The following is a 21,026-nucleotide window of genomic DNA, read 5'->3' on the forward strand; positions in this document are numbered from 1 at the left end:
GCCCCCCAGGCCCTGTGCTGTGTCACCCCCAGCCCCAGTGACCGCAGCCCCACAGGGGACATGGGGAGGGACGGGGAGGGACAGGGGGGCCCTCTGTGGGGTGTCTGTCCCCTGCGTCCCCACCCTGTGGCACCCTTTTGGGGGTGCCCCTCCATGGGGATGCCCAGTACACACCCGCAGAGCTGACCCTACCCAGTACAGCCCAGTACAGCCCAGTACAGCACCAGCAGAGCTGACCTGTCCCAGTACAGCCCAGTACGGCCCAGTACAGCCCAGTATGGCCCAGTACAGCCCAGTATGGCCCAGTACAGCACCCGCAGAGCTCACCTGACCCAGTACAGCCCAGTACGGCCCAGTACAGCCCAGTACGGCCCAGTACACACCCGCAGAGCTGACCTGACCCAGTACAGCCCAGTACGGCCCAGTACGGTCCAGTACAGCTCAGTATGGCCCTGTTGAGCCCAGCACAGCCTAGTACAGCATAACCAGACCCAGTACCAACCCCATAGGACACAGTACAATCCCGTGGCACAATACAGTGCAGTACAGCCCAGTACAAAGCTGTAGAGCCCAGTACAAACCAGTACAGTACAGGCCAACATGATCCAGTACAGCCCAGCAGAACATGGGCTGGGGGTTCAGCCCACGCCATCCCCATGTTCCTCCCCTGGACCCCTCCCTGGCCCGTCCCTGAGCCCCCCAGCCCCATCTCTGCCCCAGAGCTGGACAGACCCCCAGGGCACCCCCAGGGTGGGCACAGCACCCCCTGGACGTGTCCCCCTGCCCTGACCGAGCTCCCCCGTCCCTGAGGGTCCCCGGTGCCACAGTGAGGTCCCTGCTCCGGCCTTTATAGGCGCCCCAGCCCGGGGGGGCCCCGTAATCCCCCCCTAAGCAGCTTCTGCTCATCCTTCCTGTTCCCCGGGGGTGCCACGGCCTGGGGACGGACACAGGGGGAGGGAGGGCAGGAAACGCTGGGAGTCTTTGGGACTGAGTCCCAGCAGCGCACCCCCAAAGTGACCCCTCCCCTCCCCATCAGTGACCCCCGGCACTGCCCCCCAAAATGAACACCCCCCCTCAGACACCCCCCCCCACACCTCCAGCAGTGCCCCCCAGGCTTCCCCCCACCCCTTGATACCCCCAGACTGCCCCCACCTCACCTGGGGTCCCCCCAGCACAGGGATCCCCCAAGCCCAGAACTGGGGACAATTGCTTTGGGGGGGGGGGCAGACACTTGGGGGGCACCCTGGGGTGTGGGGTGGGGGGCAGCGGGTGGGGGGCTCACGAGGGAAACCCTGAGCTCTCCCCAAGGCAACCAGGGCTGGGCCATCCTGAGGGAGTGGGATCAAGGCTGGGGACCCCTGGGGACACCTGGGGACCCCTGGGACACCTGGCCATGCTGGGGGTGACCAGGACAGAGCCTGGGGACCCCTGAGGCACACTGAGGAGGACCCTGATGGCATCAGGACTAAGGCCGGGGACCTCTGGCCGTTGTGGTGGGACCAAGACTCGGGCTTGGGAACACCTGAACACCCCAGGAGGAGCAGGACCAAGCTTGGAGACCCCTCCCCATACCCAGCTGTTGGGGAGAGCCCTCGTGCCCCCCAAATCCCCCAGAGCACCGGCAATCGGCTCGAGCCGGCTCAGGGCGCCGATTAGGGGCTGAGCCCGGTTTAGCCCACCCTAATCCCCAAGTTTGGCCGGGCTGAGCCCTGATCCCCCCTAAGCGGCTTTGGGGGCGCAGGGTATATCAGGGGGGTGGGCGCCCCCCCCCCCGGCACCACCGCCATGGACGAGGAAGAGTTCTACCTGTTCAAGAACCAGTCGTCGGTGGGGCCCTGGGATGGCCCCCAGTACCACATCGCGCCCATGTGGGCTTTCTACCTGCAGACCATCTTCATGGGGCTGGTGTTCGTGGCGGGCACGCCCCTGAACGCCATCGTCCTCATCGTCACCATCAAGTACAAGAAGTTGCGGCAGCCGCTCAACTACATCCTGGTGAACATCTCCGTCAGCGGCCTCATGTGCTGCGTCTTCTGCATCTTCACCGTCTTCGTGGCCAGCTCCCAGGGATACTTTGTCTTCGGGAAGCACATGTGTGCCTTTGAGGGCTTTGCAGGAGCCACCGGAGGTACGAGGGGACCCTGGGGCACTCAGGCTGCTGCGGCCGGAGATGATGGAGTGACCACTGGGGCTACTGCAGCCAGAGGGGCCACAGTGATCTCCAGCAGGGGCTGAGGGACTTGGGGTGACCACCGTGGTCTGGTAGGGCTCAGGGTATCTTTGACCACCACATTCTGCTAAGGCTTTAGGAGTTGCGGTGACCACCACAAGCTGCAGGGGTGCAGGCATTGGGGGGACCTTCTGGACCTTTAGGAGCTGACCACTGTAGGCTGGTGGGACCATAGGAGTCGGGGTGACCACTGCGGTCTGGTGGAGCTGGAGGTGCCCATCATGTTCCTCTGGGGCTGGGGAAGTTGGGGTGATCGTTGTGATCTGAAGGTGGCAGAATGGGTAAGGGCCATGGGTAGGGTTGAGCCCTGTGATCTGCTGTGGCCGGAGGAGCTGGGGTCACCACTGAGGCCTGAAGGGAGGGGTGATCACCACATTCTGCTGGGGCTGTAGGACTTGGGGTGACCTGGGGGGCTATGGGAATTGCGGTGACCCCTTGCCCTGGTGGCCCTGCTCCCCCAGGGCTGGTGACAGGGTGGTCCTTGGCCTTCCTGGCCTTCGAGCGCTACATCGTCATCTGCAAACCCTTCGGCAACTTCCGCTTCAACTCGCGCCACGCGCTGCTGGTGGTGGCGGCCACCTGGATCATCGGTGTCGGCGTCGCCATCCCGCCCTTCTTCGGCTGGAGCAGGTGGGACACGGGGCAGGGGGGCAGGTGGGGGGTGGTGGGGAGCCGTGGGGGTGCCAGGTGAGTGCCTGAGGTGTCTGAAGTGCCATGGGGCGCTGTGGGGCACGGGGTGTGCCCCACGGTGCAGAGCCGGGGCTGAGCACAGGTCTGCAGGTACATCCCCGAGGGGCTGCAGTGCTCCTGCGGCCCTGACTGGTACACCGTGGGCACCAAGTACAAGAGCGAGTACTACACCTGGTTCCTCTTCATCTTCTGCTTCATCGTCCCCCTCTCCCTCATCATCTTCTCCTACTCCCAGCTGCTCAGCGCCCTGCGGGCCGTGAGTCCTGGGGGCACAGGGGACATGGGGGGCACTGGGGACACGGAGGGCGCTGGGGTCAGGCACACCTGGGGCTGAGAGCGAGGGATGGAGAGGGGAGAGGGGCTGGAGGACACGAGGGAGGGAGGGAGGGAGGGAGGGAGGGAGGGAGGGAGGGAGGGAGGGAGGGAGAGAACAGGGATGGAGAGATGGAGAATTGACTGTGAGCAGGGAGGGAGGGCAGGATGGGGAGCAAGAGGGAGGGAGAGGTGACTGGAGGGATGAAGGCAGGGGAGGTTCCTTGGACAGAAGGCTGGGCAGGAGCACAGGCAGGAGGATGGGCAGGGGCCAGGGGGCTGCACAGGGGCCGGGCGGGGGTCTGGCAGCCCGGGCAGGCCCGAGGCGTCCCTGTCCCCGGGCAGGTGGCGGCACAGCAGCAGGAGTCGGCCACGACGCAGAAGGCGGAGCGGGAGGTGTCGCGCATGGTCGTGGTCATGGTGGGCTCCTTCTGCATGTGCTACGTGCCCTACGCGGCGCTGGCCATGTACATGGTGAACAACCGCGAGCACGGCATCGACCTGCGCCTCGTCACCATCCCTGCCTTCTTCTCCAAGAGCTCCTGCGTCTACAACCCCATCATCTACTGCTTCATGAACAAACAGGTGACTCCAGCCACACCGCGACAGAGACACGGGGAGGGGACACCCAGGGACACCTGGTGATGGGGGCATCCAGGGCTGCCCAAGGATATCTGAGGACCTGGGACACTCAGGGAGACCCCAGCACGGGGAACACCCAGGGATGAATACCCGTGTGAGGGGACGCCTCAGGACACTCGGATAAGGGGACGACATTGGCAAGGGGGACACAGAGAAGATGGGGACACCCCAGGACATTGGGGCAGCGGGGACATGCAGGGGTGCCCGAGGACATTGGGGGACCAGGGACACCTGGGGATGGCGGGATGGCGCATCCAGGAACACTTGCACGGCTGGGGGTACCGTGACCCCAGGGACAGGAGATGGGGCCAGTGTGGCACCTGAGGGTGTGAGGACAGTGCCAGGGCCGGACACAGGAGCGGTGGGACCCCCAGGCTGAGCTGTCCCCCCGTCCTGTGACCGCGTGTCACCCGTGTGCCCGCAGTTCCGCGCCTGCATCATGGAGACGGTGTGCGGGCGGCCCATGTCAGACGACTCCGACGTGTCCAGCTCGGCCCAGCGCACCGAGGTCTCCTCCGTGTCCTCCAGCCAGGTCGGCCCCAGCTGAGGGGCTCCGGCACCGCCCCAGCCCCCGGGACCCCCGGCTGCCCCCAGCTGCCCCCAGCTGCCCCCCAGGGGGCTGACTCTGCCGTGGGGGCCGGGGGCCCCGGCCAGCCTAGGATGTAGCGCGGGTGGGACAATAAACCATGGCCGCGGTCTGAGCGCAACGGGGACCCCTGAGCACCTGGGACTGTGGGACGGGGCACCCACGGCACGGGCACCCAGAGACCCCCTGAGCACCTGGGACTGTGGGACAGGGCACCCAGGGGCACCGTGCCCCACAGCAGGGTGGCAATGGGGTGGCTGGGGCTGGCTGTGCCGCATGGTGGGATGGGATGGGATGGAGGCCTTGGTGGAGCTGTGCCCCATGGCTGGGTGGGATGGGGGTCTCGGGGGTGGCTGTGCCCCATGGCTGGGTGGGACAGGTCCTGGGAGTGGCTGTGCCCCATGGCAGGGACAGAGGGTGGGTCCCAGGGGAAACTGTGCCCCGCGGTGGGGCAGGATGGGTCCCGAAGGTGGCTGTGCTCCACGGTGGTGCCATGGTGGGACCCTGCTCCCCTGTCCCACTCACACACAGGGAGGGCAGGGAGGTGGGATGGTGCCACCCATCTCCATCTGTGGGGCTGGGGTGGGACCCAAGGGCCCCCATCAATGGGGCTGGGCCCCCCCTGTGTGGGGTGAGGGTGGGACTGAGCCCCCCCATCCAAGGGGCTGGATTCCCTCTGTGGGGCTGAGCCCCCCAGGCGCCAGGGGCAGAACTCCCACAGGCCTCGTGCGTCCCCACAACCCCAGCAGTTCCCCCCCTCCCCGAACCCTCCGGGCTCAGCCCAAGGGGGCTTCCCCAGACCCCGGTTCAGGGGGACACAGGGAACTGGGGTCCGTCCCCCTCGGCCCATCGGGGGGTGAACACCTTTATTGAGTTCCAACCGATCCGGATCCCTTCAATCAGCCCGAGGAGAAAACCCGGAGGAGGCGGAAAATCCGTGTTTGGAGTTGTCCCAAATCCTCGCGGCTGGGAGCCAGGGGACGTCAGGAGAGGGGCTGCTGCAGGGCTGGGTGGCTGCACCAGAGGCTTTCCAAAAATCTCTTCTGCTGTCCCAAATCATCCCTGGTGTCCCAAACGAACCCTGACATTCCCAGATCCCCCCCAGCATCCCCAGATTCCCAAGCCCTGCATGGGGCCTTATTCCCGACCCACTTGCACTGGATTTAGGGAGGGGAGGAAAAGGAGGAGTAGAAAGAGGAGGAGGAGATGGGAGGATCCAGTCAGCCCTTGGAAACCTTTGGGAAAGGATTTAAGGGAAAACCTGGGGATTTGGAGATGGCCGGGCCCGATTCCACGCAGCTCTGGTGGCTGCAGGGGGACAAACAACAAAGAGAGAAAACCTGGGGCATTGTCCCAGAGCGGGGTGGGATGAGGCCCTCCCCCAGGGGTCTGGGGGATTCAAGGCACTTGGAGCGGGGCTGGGGGAGGGGTCTCGCCCAGATCCCAGGGGGCAGCGACAGGGGAGGAGGGTCCAACCTCCCTGGGGTCACCTCCAGGTCACCCCCTGGGCCCTGCGGCTGCTCTGACGGCTTTGGGGTTTTCAATGTTCACTTTTCATTCCAATTTCACATCACTGTTTCCACTTAATACGATTTCACTTATTTGGTTCCAATTCCATTTCAATTTCCATTTTTAACTTTGATTTCAATGTTTAATTCCAATTCCATTTTTAATTCAAATTTCAGCCCAATTCAAATTCCAATTTTAATTCCAATTTCAACTTTAATTCCAATTCCAATTCTAACTTTTATTCCAACTGCAATTCCAATCGCAATCCCTCTGTGAATTCCCCAGTCCCCCCAGGCCCCCCGGGCCCCACAGCCCCGGGCAGCCCTGTCGCTGCCCCCGCGCCAGGGGAGCTCTTCCCACACGTGGTAAAACCAAAACATACAAAAATAACCCAAAAGTCGTTAAAATCCGGGGAAAACCCACACCGAGACGAGCCCCAGGTGCCGGGGGAGTGTGGCTTTCCCGACCCCGTCCCCGGGAGCCGGGATGGGGTTTCTCCGTGGAGCAGCGGCCTCGGCCAGGGACGGAGCCCACGAGCGCTGCCGGCTCGAGCCTAAAACTCGTCGTGCCGCACCAGCGCCTCCCCGAAGTCCGTGGCCTGGCTGCCCACGAACAGGTCTGACTTGTCCACGATCTCCTCCCGCGTCAGCTTCCCGTCCTGCAGGGAACGCCACGTCCCGCTATGTCCCCATGCCGTTATGCCCCATCTCCCCATCCCGCTAGTTCCCCGTCCCGCTGTCTTCCCACTCCTCTCATCCCGCTATCTCCCCGTCCCACCACTTCCCCGTCCCACCGTCTCCCCATCCCGCTATCTCCCCACTCTTCCCATCCCGCTGTGTCCCCATCCCGCTATTTCCCTGTCCCGCTGTCTCCCCACTCCTCCTGCTCCCCAAATCCCCCCAGAGCTGCTGGCCCACCTTGTCCTGGTCGGACTCGTAGACGAGGTGCCGGGCCTCAGCCTCGGCGTGGTCGTAGTCCGAGGGCAGGATCCAATCCTTAGTCTCCTCCTTGTCCATCTTCCCGTCCCGGTTCTTGTCCCGGAACTCCACAAACTGCTCCCGCTCCGTCTTCACCCACTCAGGCTCATCAGCATCACCGTCCTGGCTGTACATGTCACCTGGGGGACATCAGGATCAGCATCAGCCCCACGGCCCCGTCCCCACCCCAAGGACTGACACAAAGCCTTGAGTTCCCTAAATCCATCCCCAAAACCCCAAAGCACCACCTGGGTGATGATTTCACCCGAAAATCCTCGGTGGAGGCCTAGGGGCGGGTGGAAGTTGAGAGAGAGAAGAACATTCTGTGAGGGGGAGGACTGGGAAGGACACGGTGGCAGTGGCTCCCAGGGGACAGGGACACTGAGGGGACATGGACAGGACATGGAGCAGCAGCACCAGTGTCTCACCAATGTACTCCTCCAGGTCAATGAAACCATCGCCGTTCTTGTCAATGTCCTCCATGGTCTCCTGCAAGAAGGTGCCAGCGTGAGCCGGGCCCAAGGCAATTCCTGCCCCTCAGTGCCAACCCCAAAGCGCCTCTGCGCTGGCCCCACCTGCACGACAATGTCCTTCATGTAGTCGTACTCCTCAGGGTGCAGGAAGGCCGTGAACTCCTCCTTGGTGGCAGCCAGGTCCCCGTCCTTGTCGGCCATCTTGAAGCGCCGCTCGTCCCGCACCATCATCTGCTTGTAGTTGAAGCCATCGTCAGGGTCCGGATCGTCTGAGGGGAGCAGAGAGCACCCGGGTCAGTTTGGGCAGGGCGAGCACCCGTAACCACCAACACAGCCTCAACCCGCTCAACAGTCTCAGTTCAACCTCAGTTCAACCTCAACCTCCCCTACCGAACCTCAGCTTCCTCTCAACTTCAACCTCAAGACAACTTAGATCTCCTCAGCCCAACCTCAACCCAACCTCAAGCTCCCCCATTCAACCTCCTGAACATAACCTTCTCATCCTCAGCTTCCTCAATGCAACCTCAACATCCTCCACCCAGCCTCAAACTCAACCCAACTTCCTCTCAGCTTAACCTCCTGACGCTTTGCCAGCAAAGCTCAATCGCAGCCAGCCCTTCTCTGCCGTGCCCACTGTGGAACCCTGGGCCCATGACATTCCCAGGGAGAGGCCCCAAAAGACAGGCCCTGGGGGCTTTGGCCGGCTCAGCCAGAGGCTCAACGGGAGCTATTTTGGGAGGAGAATGTGTAAGGGGATCTCGCTGGCTGCTGGCAGTGGCAGGGCCAGCAGGCAGCGGCCGGGTGGGACCGTGGGGCACGCGTGGCCACTTGGCACAGCCCTGCCAGCAGCAGGACAGGACTTATGGACACAGCAGTGTCCAGCAGCCCTGGAGAACGTGGACCCTGGGGGACACTGCCACACTCTGCTGAACTTCAACCAGAGCCAGACCCCATCTAACAAGGTCCCAAAGCCCCTGTGCCCCTGCTCTGTTACCTGGGACAAAAGGCACGCTTTGGGGAGCCCTGGATTAAGGGGCTCAGGATTCAAGGAACTCTGGAGCATCCATTAAATAGCCAAAGATTTTGACTTTAAGGCAGCTCTGGGTGCAGAATGAACCCCAAATTCCCCATTCTGTTCCCAATGTTTTGCCTTGAGAAGCAGCATAGCCCCAAACAAGGAAACTTTCAGGACCAGCGCCATTAACAGACAATTCCTTAATTGCTGTTGGGCTAATTAATGGGTTTGATGGGGGAGTGGTGGGGGGGCAGATGGGTTTAAAAGGGTTAAACCCCCCCAAAGCCCCCGAAGTTACTGCCTGCCTTGGTCCCCAGACTGGGAGAGGTTTGGGGAAGCAGAGGGAGCGGAAGCAGACAGAGCCAGAGGGTTTTGCTCAGAGTATGGCAGCAAAGCCACAAACTCAACCCAACATCTTGTGTTCTGGTTTTGGATCCCACCACGGGATTGAGGAATTAACAAAAACAGGAGTGGTGATAATGATGATATTCTGATTTTGAAGGGAGTTTCAAAGGAATTTCCAGTCTCAGATGCTAAGCTGTTGGACATTTATCACTTGATATTCCCTGCTTCCCAGGACTCCCCCCAGCAGAACCCCACACTGCTCCGTGACACTTCTGGGGGCCACCCAGTGACTCATCCTGGTGTGCAATTAATTAATTAATAAAACCACTCCCGGCACCTCGTTTTGCTGACAAAACACCACATTCTGGACCCTCCAGAGCAGCCGAGGGCAATGCCTGGCCCCACGCATCCCTTGGCAGGGGTCAACACTGAGGAGGCACTTCCAGAGGCATTCCAGCCCCACTCTGGCCAGGGAGGGGAACATTTGAGCAGCAAGGAGCTGTGGAAAATCATTGCTGCCGAGAGGAGCCGGAGCCAGAGCGTGAGCAGGATCCTCCCGGCGCTCCGTAAGGACACAAGTATGTGGGAGCAGCAGGCGCGGAGGCTGCACGGGGCTCCAGGGCTGCTCCAGCCCTGGAACTGGCCGTGCTGGGGGCTGGGCACCCCCACACCCTGCCAGACTGCGGGGATCTGCTCCTCCAGCTCATCACGGGGCTCTGTCCATGCAGGGCTCTCTCGTCACGGCTTCTCCTCATGAATGCTCACGCTTCTCCCTGTCCAACACCTGCAGGTCCGAAAGGCCACCCCAGACCCCTCAAACAGTGCTCAGCCCTTCCCAGGACCTCTCTGCCCCTTCCAGGCTGGATCCACACAGGCAGATTAGCCCAGAAACCCACGGCAAAGGGAGCTCTGGGAGGTGCTGCCCCAGCCCAGGGGTGTCACAGGGCCCTCCCTGGCCACCAGCACAGCAAATCCAGATCCTCCCCGATCCCAAGGGAGATGGATGAGCCTCCCGTGCAGCGGCTCCCCCTCTGCACATCCCGCTGAGCAGTTTGACTATTTTTGGCAATATTTAGGAAATTAGAGTGGATTCAACACTCTAGAGCTGCAGCTTCTCCACCCGGGCCAGCCTACAGTGCTGGAGGCCAGAGCTGGCACAGGGCTTGACGGTTTTAGGTTTTAACCCCAAAAGAGCTGCTGCTTCCCTCACTCCCAGGGATGTCTGAGGCCATGCCTCTCTGCTGGCCCACCACCTGTCCCAAAATCCCTGACTTCTGGCGTCTAACACTGCTCCCAGGACAAGGGAAAGCAACTGAAATCTCTGCTAGTGGTTTATGGGGTGTAGGGACACAACGGACACACCAAGGTGGCTCCACAGCTGCAGATCAGTGGGTTCCACCTGCTGGTCCCAAATTCCCCCACAAGCCAGGAATTCCAAAGGGCTGGAAACCTCCATTCCCCACATGCCATTCATCCCAAAATCACCTGGATTCAGCCCAGAGCTGCATTTGTCACCAGGGACATTAATAATGCCCAAGTGTGGCTGCAGAGGGGAAAAGGAGGGTGTGGGGTGTGTAAACTTTCAGTTGGGAAGATTTCCATGTATTTTGGGTTCTTTTCCTTGGATTTCTCTTTGCTAATGCCACCAGGGGGTCAATTTGTAGAGTTTTAGAGGTTTTAAGTGTAACATAGTGGGGACATCTGCTCCAGCTGGCCCCATGTCCACCAAGGCCACATCCTACATCATATTCCTGTGCTTACCCAGGGGACAAATCCATCTCAGGTCAGCCAAACGCCAGCCCAGCACCACGGCACACTCTCAACCACAACTTTCTCTGGGCCTCCCTAATCCAGGCCCCAAACTCTCCCTCCACCACAACCCCATCTGGATCTGCATCCATCCCACTGACCATCACTCCATGAGCCCATCCTGATCCCTGACCACCCGCTGACCATCACTCCATAACCACCCACTGACCATCACTCCATGAGTCCATCCTGACCCATGACCACCCGCTGACCATCACTCCATGAGCCCCACTGACCATCACTCCATGAGTCCATCCTGACCCATGACCACCCACTGACCATCACTCCATAACCACCCACTGACCATCACTCCATAAGCCCATCCTGATCCATAATCACCCACTGACCATCACTCCACGAGCCCATCCCAATCCCTGACACCATCACTCCATGAGCCCCACTGACCACTATGCCACAAGCCCACCCCAAAGCAGAGCAGGACATCCCAGCTGCTGGCTCCAGGACAGGGCCATGCCAAGGGCCAGGACCTACCCAGGATATACCCATAGGTGGCATTTTTGTACTCCTCCCAGGACACAAGCCCGTCCTCGTTGAGGTCGTGGCCCTTCCACTGGCGCTCCACATCCTCGTAAATCCAGCGCTTTTGGGCAAACTTGATCCAGGCCTTCAGCTCCTCCACTGTCACAAACCCATCTCCATCCTCGTCTATCTTCCCTACAATCTTCCTGTGGGAAACACAGAGAAATGCAGCAAAAGTTTTAAAAAAATGAGAGGTTAGCAGGGAGGGAATGGGAAGGGGCAGAGGGGGCAAGTTGAGGTCATTACAGAATTTGGGAATTCAACCATTTGGAGAGTTTATCTTTAAAACCAACATATGGTTCAGCTGCCAAAACTTCAGCTCAGACATGGAAATCCCTGGCTTGGCCACTTTTGGACCATTCAGGTTTTGGTTTCTTCAGAAATTCTGAATTTTGGGGAAAAGCTTCCTTTTAAGCCCCTGGGAAAGACCCATCCATGCATCCTTCGACCAAGACGGTGCAGGTGATGAGTACGGACCATATTTACATTAAAAATGGGAATATCAGCTCTGCCTCTCCTGGTGATGCCAGGAGAAAGCTTAAGGTGGTTATGGAATTTGCAAATTCAACCATTTGAAAAGTTTATCGTTAAAACCAACATTTGTGTTAGCTGCTGAAAAGCAAGGTCAGCTGCCAAAACTCTGTTGTGGACACAGAAAACACTGGCTCAGACATGGAAATCACCGGCATGACCACTCTCGAACCACTCAGGTTGTGGTTCCTTCAGGAATTATGAGTTTCAGGGGAAACCTTCCCTGTTAAACCTTAGGAAAGCTCCATCTGTATGTCCTCCCGCCTTGCTGGTGCCAGGCAAAGAGCAGGGATGCACATTTCTGCTAAACCCGGGAAGTCTGGGGAGCTTTGGGGAGGTCTGGGGAGGTTCGGGGAGGTCTGGGGAGGTTTGGGGAGGTTTGGGGAGGCCTGGGGAGGTTTGGGGAGGCCTGGGGAGGTTTGGGGAGGTCTGAGGAGGTTCGGGGAGGTTTGGGGAGGCCTGGGGAGGTTTGGGGAAGTTTGGGGAGGCCTGGGGAGGTTTGGGGAAGTTTGGGGAAGTTTGGGGAGGTTCGGGGAGGTTCGGGGAGGTCTGGCTGTGCCGGAGGAGCGGGAGCAGCCCCGGTGCCGGGCGGGCAGACACCGGAGCCACAGCCCCGGAGCCTCCGGAGCCCCCGGAGCCGCGTGCCTCCGTTATTTTTAGCAGCAGCTGTAGGAAAGGCCGGCAGGAATGCGGGATCCGGGGGCAGATGGAGCCGGGGGGTGGGGGCTGCTGGATCCGCAGCAGCGCGCGCTCCCTGAGCGCTCCCGCTCTGTGCTGGGCAGGTTTGGGGCTCCTCCGATGAAAATCACCGATAACACTCCCAAAATCCTTTGTCTGGTGAAGCAGGATCCTGGTTTTTAACTCTAACATGAAGGTTTAACGGAAAGCAGGTCAGGAATCCTGAGCTCCAACCCAGGTATTTGAGGAATTTTAGACAGGTGGAAAACACGGAATTTAAAATTCTAGATCACTGCTAGGAGTATTAATTCCAAAAATATTGATGCAAAGGGAAAACCGGGCACTGGAGCCACCCGTGCTCACACCCAGGTTTCCGTGTTTCAGAATTGCCTTGGTCTAGGAAAACCAGGAACTCCTCTGTGGCACAAAGGATGTTCCTGGCAATGAGAAGCTGGAGAGAGACTGGATGAACAAAGGGAAAATGTGGAATTTAGTTCTGACAGTGAGAGGCCAGAGTGGGGGCAGTGGGCAGGGCTTGGAGACCTGAGTGATTTTAAAGAGAAACGTATAAAATAAATATGTAAATATAAAAAATAGCTCAGCAATAGTGCCAAAATTTATGCACACATATGTAAAATATTATAGAAATATTTCAGAATTTTATATATCAATGTGCAAAGCGTCCCTTCCAATATTTCTGATCAAACACAGACATGCAAAATGTCACATAAATATTCAAAATTTTCTGTGTAAATATATAACAAGTCAGTCAATATTATAAAATTCTGCATAGAATTATGTAAAGTATCACATGGATATTAAACATTTGTCCATGTAAATATATAAACCACAAATAAATCTGTTAAATCCTTCCTATTTCAGGGAAAAAAATTCTGTGTTTCCCTCTCCCAAGAAGGTACACCACTGGCAATCCATGGGATTTATTGAGGAAAATCCCTGGAATGGAGGACGAGAGCCGGCAGGGGTTGATGGCCAGGCAGTTTGTCCAGGGCAGTTTCTAAGGGGTTAATCAGGGAACAGCTTCCCAGGGAAGCCAAACCCTCTCCAGTGCTCAGGAAGCTCCCAAACCTCCTCCCCACCCCGGCTGGCACCAGCTGCTCGCGGCTGCTTTCCCAGGGCAGCGGCCACCAAACCCTTGCACCGTGCCAAGGGCCCGTCCTGTCCCGGCAAGGGCAGGCAGCAGATGTTGGGGAGGGCAGCAGCTGCTCCCCGTTCCCACTGCCCGCTCCTGGTCCCGTTCCCGTTCCCACTGCCCGCTCCAAGGGACCAGCACTGCTCCAGGACACACAGACCGGGGCAGGCACCGGGCGGCAGCTGCTCCCCGTCCCCACTGCCCGCTCCAAGGGACCCACACTGCCAGGGACGGGCACTGCTCCAGGACACACCGGGGCAGGCACCAGGCAGCAGCTGCTTGCCGTTCCCACTGCCTGCCCCGGTGCCCAAGGGATGGGCACTGCCCCGGACACACCGACCGGCCGGGGCAGGCACCGGGCAGCAGCTGCTTGCCGTTCCCACTGCCCGCTCCACTGTCCCCACTGCCCGCTCCAAGGAACGGGCACTGCCCCGGACACACCGACCGGCCGGGGCAGGCACCGGGCAGCGCTCCCAAGCCGCGGCCCCAGGGCAGGAGGGGAGGGAGCCGAGGCGGAGCTCCCGCAGGAAAAGCGGCCCCTGCTGCAGCACAGAGCTCACGGAACCCACCGAGATAAGGGATTATCGGAGCCCCCGGGCTCGGGACGGCCCTGGGCTGTTTGTGTGCGGGGCAGTAAATCCCCCGTGGAAAGGCGTTCTGGGTAACTCGGCAGAACAATGGGATTGAGCGTGACGGCTCTGGGATCGCAGCCCTGGCATCGGCAGAGGCCGGGGGAGGCCCAGCTTCCCTCCCTTCTGACGCTGCTCCAGGGGCATCGAGGCACTCCCTCTGACTCTGCCAGGAGGCAAAAAAGGAGGCAAAACGCCTCCTGGATCCTGTATTTTGGAACTCATGGAGCGACCAGGGCCTGGCTCCAAGGGATCAAGGGGTTTTCCAGTTTAAATTGTCCCTGGAGGGAGGAAATTCACGGAGTGCTGGGAGAGGCCAGCAAAATCCATAGGGATGGATGGAACCTGGCAGCCCCTGCCCTGCACATCCCGCTGTGGGAACTGGCTCATTTTGGAGGTGTCCCCAGCACCCACACGTGGCTGAGTTTTCTTTTCCATCAGGGAGCACCATTTCCAAAAAACATCCCAAAATCCACTATGGGCTGTGGTAGGTGCTGCTCCAGCAGCAGAGCAACGTTGGGATGCTTGGCTGAAAAAATCAAGTCTGACTGAAAAAGGAGAGATTCGGGTGGAATCTTGGGAAGGAACTCCTGCCTGGGAGGGCGGGCAGGCCCTGGCACAGGGTGCCCAGAGCAGCTGGGGCTGCCCCTGATCCCTGGCAGTGCCCGAGGCCAGGCTGGGCACTGGGGCTGGAGCAGCCTGGCACAGTGGGAGGTGTCCCTGCCATGGTGGCACTGGAGGGGCTCTGGGGTCCCTTCCCACCCAGCCATTCCATGAAAACCCAGCCAAAGGCTCCCAGTTCCAAGGTGACTGGAGCCCAGCACCCTGACAATGTCCCGAGCTCCCCCGGGAGCCTCTGTGCCCCCCACCCTGCTGGAGGCTGCAGGCCCCAGGTTTGAGCCAGCCCGAGCCCCAGAACAACTGCGGCAGCAGCTGCTGCGGGGGCACCCGGCCCGGGCGGATCCCAGAACCATCCCAGGCCAGATCCCAGGGGAGGAACAGCCGGATCCCAGAACCATCCCGGGCCGGATCCCTGGGGAGGAACAGCCAGGTCCCAGAACCATCCCGGGCCGGATCCCAGGGGAGGAACAGCCGGATCCCAGAACCATCCCAGGCCAGATCCCAGGGGAGGAACAGCCGGATCCCAGAACCATCCCGGGCCGGATCCCTGGGGAGGAACAGCCAGGTCCCAGAACCATCCCGGGCCGGATCCCTGGGGAGGAACAGCCAGGTCCCAGAACCATCCCGGGCCGGATCCCAGGGGAGGAACAGCCGGATCCCAAGGGAGGAACAGCCGGATCCCAGGGCAGGCACAGCCGGATCCCAGGGGAGGAACAGCCGGATCCCAGGGGAGGAACAGCCAGGTCCCAGAACCATCCCGGGCCGGATCCCTGGGGAGGAACAGCCGGATCCCAGGGCAGGCACGGCCATCCTGGAGTCCCAGTGGAGACACTGGATGGGGAATCTCCATACAGGCTCAGTTTTCCCAACTGCCAACCAACCTCCAGCTGAGAAACACCAGTGATCCCAGGGGCTGCAGAGGCACCCAGAGAACAGGGAGCGAGCACAGCACAGCGCATAGCCCCCTGTCTGCTCTGGAGTTTGGGGAATGCCGGGCACAGAAATGGCTCCGGGTGGCTTTTTGGGGAGTTCCCGCAGGGGGAGCGTGCCCGTGCGTGCCCTCCCGCTCCGGGCAGGGCCGCGACGCTGTCCTTACCCCAGGCGCTCCTTGCTCTCCTCCGGGGTGAGCTGGTCGAAGCTCTTGGCCTCGTCGGCGCCCAGGAAGGCGTCGTGGTCGTAGTCGAAGCTCTGGGCGTCGTCGTGCTCGCGGGCGCTGAGCGGCGCCTCGCGCACCACGCGCTCCTTGCGCTCCGTGGGCTTGGCCGAGCCGCACAGCGCCCACACGGCCACGCACAGCAGGAGCCGCGGGAACCGCATCGTGCCGGGGCTGCCTGCGGGGACACGGACACCAGCGTGGGACAGGGACTGGGACAATAACGTGGGACAGGGACACCAACGTGGGACAGGGACTGGGACAGTAATGTGGGACAGGGACGCTAATGTGGGACAGGGACAATAATGTGGGACAGGGACACTATTGTGGAACAGGGACACTAATGTGGAACAGGGACTGGGGTACAGGGACACCAGCGTGCGACAGGGACACCAGCGTGGGACAGGGACACCAACGCGGGACAGGGACTGGGGTACAGGGACACCAGCGTGCGACAGGGACACCAACGTGGGACAGGGACCACAGGGACAGGGACACTGCCGTGGGACAGGGATCAGGACAGGGACGCCATGATGGGACCGGAACACCACCATGGGACAGGGACGTGGGGACAGGGACACCATGGTGGCACAGGGACACTGCTATGGGATGGGGACACCGGGACAGGGACACCATGATGGGACAAGGACACTGCCACGGGACAGGGACCGCAGGACAGGGACATCGCTGTGGGACAGGGACACCACCATGGGACACTGCTGTGGGACAAGGACACCATGATGGGACAGAGACACCGCCATGGGACAGGGACACCAGGACAGGGACACTGGGACAGGGACACTGCCATGGGAAGGGTTGTTTAGGAAGAATAGGGTTTAGGGACGGTTATCTTGGAAAAATTGGGGATTAGGGCAAATTATCTGGGGAGAAATGGGGATTAGGGTGTGTTATTGGGGAAAAAACAGATTAATAATAATACAGATTATGGGAGCAAAAATGACTAATTAATCCAGATGATCTGGGTGAAATGATAAATGTGGACTGTCTGGGCAAAGATGATGATTTAATGCAGATTGTCTGGGAAAAAAATGGGGAATTACTGCACGTTATTTGGGAAAATGGAGAATTAGTGCAGATTTGTGTGGGCACAAATGACTAATAAATGCAAATTATGGGGGAAAATGATGAATATTCTCAGGTCAAACTGATTAACTGATCCTAATTATCAAGGCACCGTAATGAACTGATACGGGTTATCTGGGCAAAAGTGATTCACTGACACGGATTATCAGGGCACAGGCATTCATTAACACAGCTTATCGGGGCACAGGGATTAATTAACCCAGATTACGGGCACAGGGCATTTCCAGCCCCGTGCACGCGGGCCATGTCCCGTTTCCCAGAGCTGCTCCCGACCCCATCCCAGAGCCCTCAGAGCGGCAGCTGGGCTGGGAAGGGATCCAGGCTGGGGAAAGGGGGGAAGGAGGGAAGCAAGTGGAGGCAGATGGAGAATGAAGGACGCGCACACACCCCCAGCTCTCCCCTCCCCACAGACCCGATCCCCACACTGGGACCTGCCTGGCCAAACCACCCAAACGGGCCTGGCCTCCATGGAGGGCACAGGGATCCAGGGGCTCATCCCTCCAGATCCCAGCAGGAACTCAGGGGCTCCCCATGCTCGTCACTGAGATCCCAGCTCAGATCCCATCTTAGGTCCAGGTGTTCCCCATCCTGATCTCTTTAAATTTCAGTCCAGGTATTCATCATCCAGGTGTATTCAGCCTTTAATTTTAATCAAGATATCTCTGGGTTTTAACTCTTTCATTCTAAATTTAATCAGATAGTCATCATCCAGAGCTCTGAAATGCAAATTTAATTCAATATATTCCCCATCCTTACCCCTTTAAATTTCTAAATTTAAACCCAAGATATTCCCCATCCTTACCCCTTTAAATTTATATCCAGGTCTTCCCCATCCAGAGCTCTTAAATGCAAATTTAATTCAATGTATTCCCCATCCTCACCCCTTTAAATTTCAGTCCAGGTATCCATCATCCTGGTGTATTTAGCCTTAAATTTTAATCAAGATATCTCTGGGTTTTAACTCTTTCATTCTAAATTTAATCCAGATAGTCATTATCCAGAGCTCTGAAATGCAAATTTAATTCAATATATTCCTCATCCCAAGTACTTTAGCCTGAATTTAAACTCAAGATATTCCCCATCTTACCCCTTTAAATTTACATCCAGGTCTTCCCCATCCAGAGCTCTTAAATGCAAATTGAATTCAATATATTCCTACCCCTATTGTTTTAACCTAAAAATTTAAACCCAAGATATTCCCTGTCTTAGCCCTTTAAATTTACATCCAGGTCTCCCCCATCCAGAGCTCTTGAACATAAATGTAAACCCAGGCATTGCCATTCCCTATCTCCTAAAGTCTGTGGTTTAAAATCCCCTTTAACCTGAACTCACACCAAGGAGTTCTGCCCTGGGAGTGACCCAGCAATGACCAGGAGCAACCTGGGACTGGTCTCACATCAAACCAAGGCAGTGGTGGCAGGACATGGGGGGAAGGACATGGAAAAGCCCTTTCCTTCCTGTTTTTGAATGAGGATTTATCAGACCATTCAGAAAATCCACAAGCTTCGATTCCTTGGGAGTAGGGGAGGAGGGGGCATGGTGAGGGGAATTGGGTTACAAGGAGTAAAAGTCACTTTTTTAGTGTTTCTGGGGAGGAGACAGCTTCCAGGAGGGAAAACCAGTGCCAGGTGTATGTGGAGCTCCCTCTGGGTATTTCCATGCCCAGGAGCTGACTCCTGCTCCCCTGGGCACATCCCAGCAGCCAGGGCCTGCGCAGCCCCGTGCAGATGCAGCCTGGAGCACAGCGTGACCTGCAGCGGGTCAAAGAGCCCGCTGTTATCTGCCAGTGTCCACACAGAGCCTGCAGGCACTTGGAAGTGATCAGAGAGGGACAATCCCAGCTCCGGGCAGTGCCAGGAAAGGTGCGCAGAGACACCCAAACCCACAAACCACAGTTATCCACAAAGAATTCTCCAGGAAAACCTGGCGGCACCAGCAGCTCCTGCTGACCAAGGGATGGGCCTGCACTCCCTGTGGGGATCCCAGCCTGAGGGAAAGAAGAGCCCCCTCCTCACAAGGGGCCTTGGCCCTTTCCTGATGGATAAAGGGTCTCTGGGTGGGCTGCAGGGAGTGGGGAGCAGGAACCAGTGGGGGGAACATGTGGGGGTCAGAATGGGTGCCCAGACCCTCAGCTGGGGAGGAACTCGGGATTCCAGCAGGGCTGGATACGGATGGAGGACCTCGAGACTGCAAGGATATTGATGGAGAAACTCGGGGTTTCAGGTGGGTTTGCTGAAATATTGATGGAAAAACCCAGAATTCCCATTATCCAGTTTGCTAGGATACTGACAGAGGAATTCAGGATCCCGCACTGGGCTTGGGACTGTGGTGCCATTTAGAGGAAGCTGATGGGAAGAAGCCCCTCTGGACACGCATTTCCCATGTGGGAGGCCAGCAGGATCCTATAAAACCCCCCCACAGGCAACACAGTTTGTTAGGGTTTGGGAATCAGCATGCTGTGGCTTTTCAGGGGCTGGATCCCATTGGAGCAGGCAGGAACAGTTAACTGGGACCGCAGGGTGCCACCCCAGGCACGGCGAGGGCGAGGGGAACTCCAGCCTCGGGACGGATGTGGGGGAGACACCGGGAGCCACAACGGGCTGGTCCTGCCCCAAACCAGGCCCGGAGTTCTGGGGGCACCGAGAGCTGCGGGAGAGGAGCAGGGGCGGGGGTGGCACCTCCTGGGCCCAGAGCCCCGCGCGGGGCGGCACCGGGGGTGCCACAGCCCAGTGTCCCGGTGTCCCGGGGGTCCCACGGCCCGTTATCCCGGTGTCCCGGGGGTCTCGCATCCCCTTTCCTGGGGGTCCCGCAGCCCGCTATCCTGGTGTCCCGGGGGTCCCACAGCCCGTTATCCCCACGGATAACGCCCGGGGCAGGCGATAGATTCCCGCGGGCCGGTCCCGCCCTGGCCGCGAGATGCGGACGGGGCTCCGTCCCCGGGACCGGCGGTCCCGATCGGCTCAGCCCACCCGCCCTGGGTCTGGTCACGGCACCGCGCAGCGGGACGGGCCGCAGGAGACGCGGACGCGGCGGCGCCGCCGCTCCCGCCCGTTCCCATGGAGACCGGGCCCGGCGCTGCCGCCGCCGCCGCGTTACCGCCACACCGCAGCGGCCCCGCAGAGCTGCTCCCGCCGCTTCCCCGGCCCCAGGCCCCGGCCCCGGCCCCGGCGCCCATCCCGGTCCCTTCCCGGCCCTCACCGTCCCCTCCGCCGCCGCCGCTGCCGCCGCCGCTCCGCGCACCGGAAGTCGGCGCCGCGCCACGCCGCACGGCCCCCCGCGCGCCCTCCCCGCCCACCAATCACGGACGGGCCACGCCTCCTCCTCCGCTCCGATGCGCGTTCCGATTGGTCTCTTCTGCCGCCACTCCGCCCCTCTGCCCGCCCCCACTCCGCACCCCGCCTCTCGCGCCCTCCTCCGGCCTCGCTCCCTCCGGCCCCGCCCACCCCGCCGGGGACGGGGGCGCTGATTGGCTGGAAAGCGCCACGTCCTCAGGCGCGCGCCGGCCGCCGGCCCCGCCCACCGGGGCTCCCCGCGCCGCACTGCGCACGCGCGCGCGGGAACGGCAGAGTCACGTGTGCGGGAAAGGCGGGAAAGCCGAGGCGGGACTGCGGCGGCGGGGGCGAGTGTGAGTGTGAGTGTGCGCCCCTGGTCATGTCTGATCAGTGCTTGGTTACTGTCTGATCACCCCTGGTCAGTGCCTGGTCAGTGCCTGCTCACTGTCTGATCACTCCTGGTCATGTCTGATCAGTGCCTGCTCACTGTCGGATCACTCCTGGTCAGTGCCTGGTCAGTGCCTGCTCACTGTCTGATCACTCCTGGTCATGTCTGATCAGTGCCCTGCTCACTGTCTGATCACTCCTGGTCATGTCTGATCAGTGCCTGCTCACTGTCTGATCACCCCTGGTCAGTGCCCTGCTCACTGTCGGATCACCCCTGGTCAGTGCCTGATCAGTGCCCTGCTCACTGTCTGATCACCCCTGGTCATGTCTGGTCAGTGCCTGCTCACTGTCTGATCACCCCTGGTCATGT

General features: G+C 59.8%; 2 protein-coding genes across 2 annotated transcripts; one reads left to right on the top strand and one right to left on the bottom strand.

Annotated features, from left to right (window-relative positions):
* Positions 1 to 1,785: 1,785 nt before the first annotated feature.
* OPN1SW (opsin 1, short wave sensitive) lies at positions 1,786 to 4,421 on the top strand. Its single transcript, XM_059471907.1, has 5 exons — positions 1,786 to 2,128; positions 2,692 to 2,860; positions 3,011 to 3,176; positions 3,578 to 3,817; positions 4,299 to 4,421. Exons 1-5 carry the CDS (start codon positions 1,786 to 1,788, stop codon positions 4,419 to 4,421), a joined length of 1,041 nt encoding a protein of 346 aa, XP_059327890.1.
* Positions 4,422 to 5,286: 865 nt separating this feature from the next.
* CALU (calumenin) lies at positions 5,287 to 20,264 on the bottom strand. Its single transcript, XM_059472493.1, has 7 exons — positions 20,196 to 20,264; positions 15,837 to 16,071; positions 11,081 to 11,274; positions 7,522 to 7,688; positions 7,375 to 7,435; positions 6,887 to 7,086; positions 5,287 to 6,627 (listed from the first exon to the last, which is right to left on the bottom strand). The coding sequence occupies exons 2-7, from the start codon at positions 16,055 to 16,057 to the stop codon at positions 6,523 to 6,525; spliced, it is 948 nt and encodes a 315-aa protein (XP_059328476.1). The 5' UTR covers positions 16,058 to 16,071; positions 20,196 to 20,264; the 3' UTR covers positions 5,287 to 6,522.
* Positions 20,265 to 21,026: the final 762 nt, after the last annotated feature.

This window comes from Ammospiza nelsoni, chromosome 5 (assembly GCF_027579445.1).
Source record: "Ammospiza nelsoni isolate bAmmNel1 chromosome 5, bAmmNel1.pri, whole genome shotgun sequence".
NCBI classification, from domain to species: Eukaryota; Metazoa; Chordata; class Aves; order Passeriformes; family Passerellidae; genus Ammospiza; species Ammospiza nelsoni.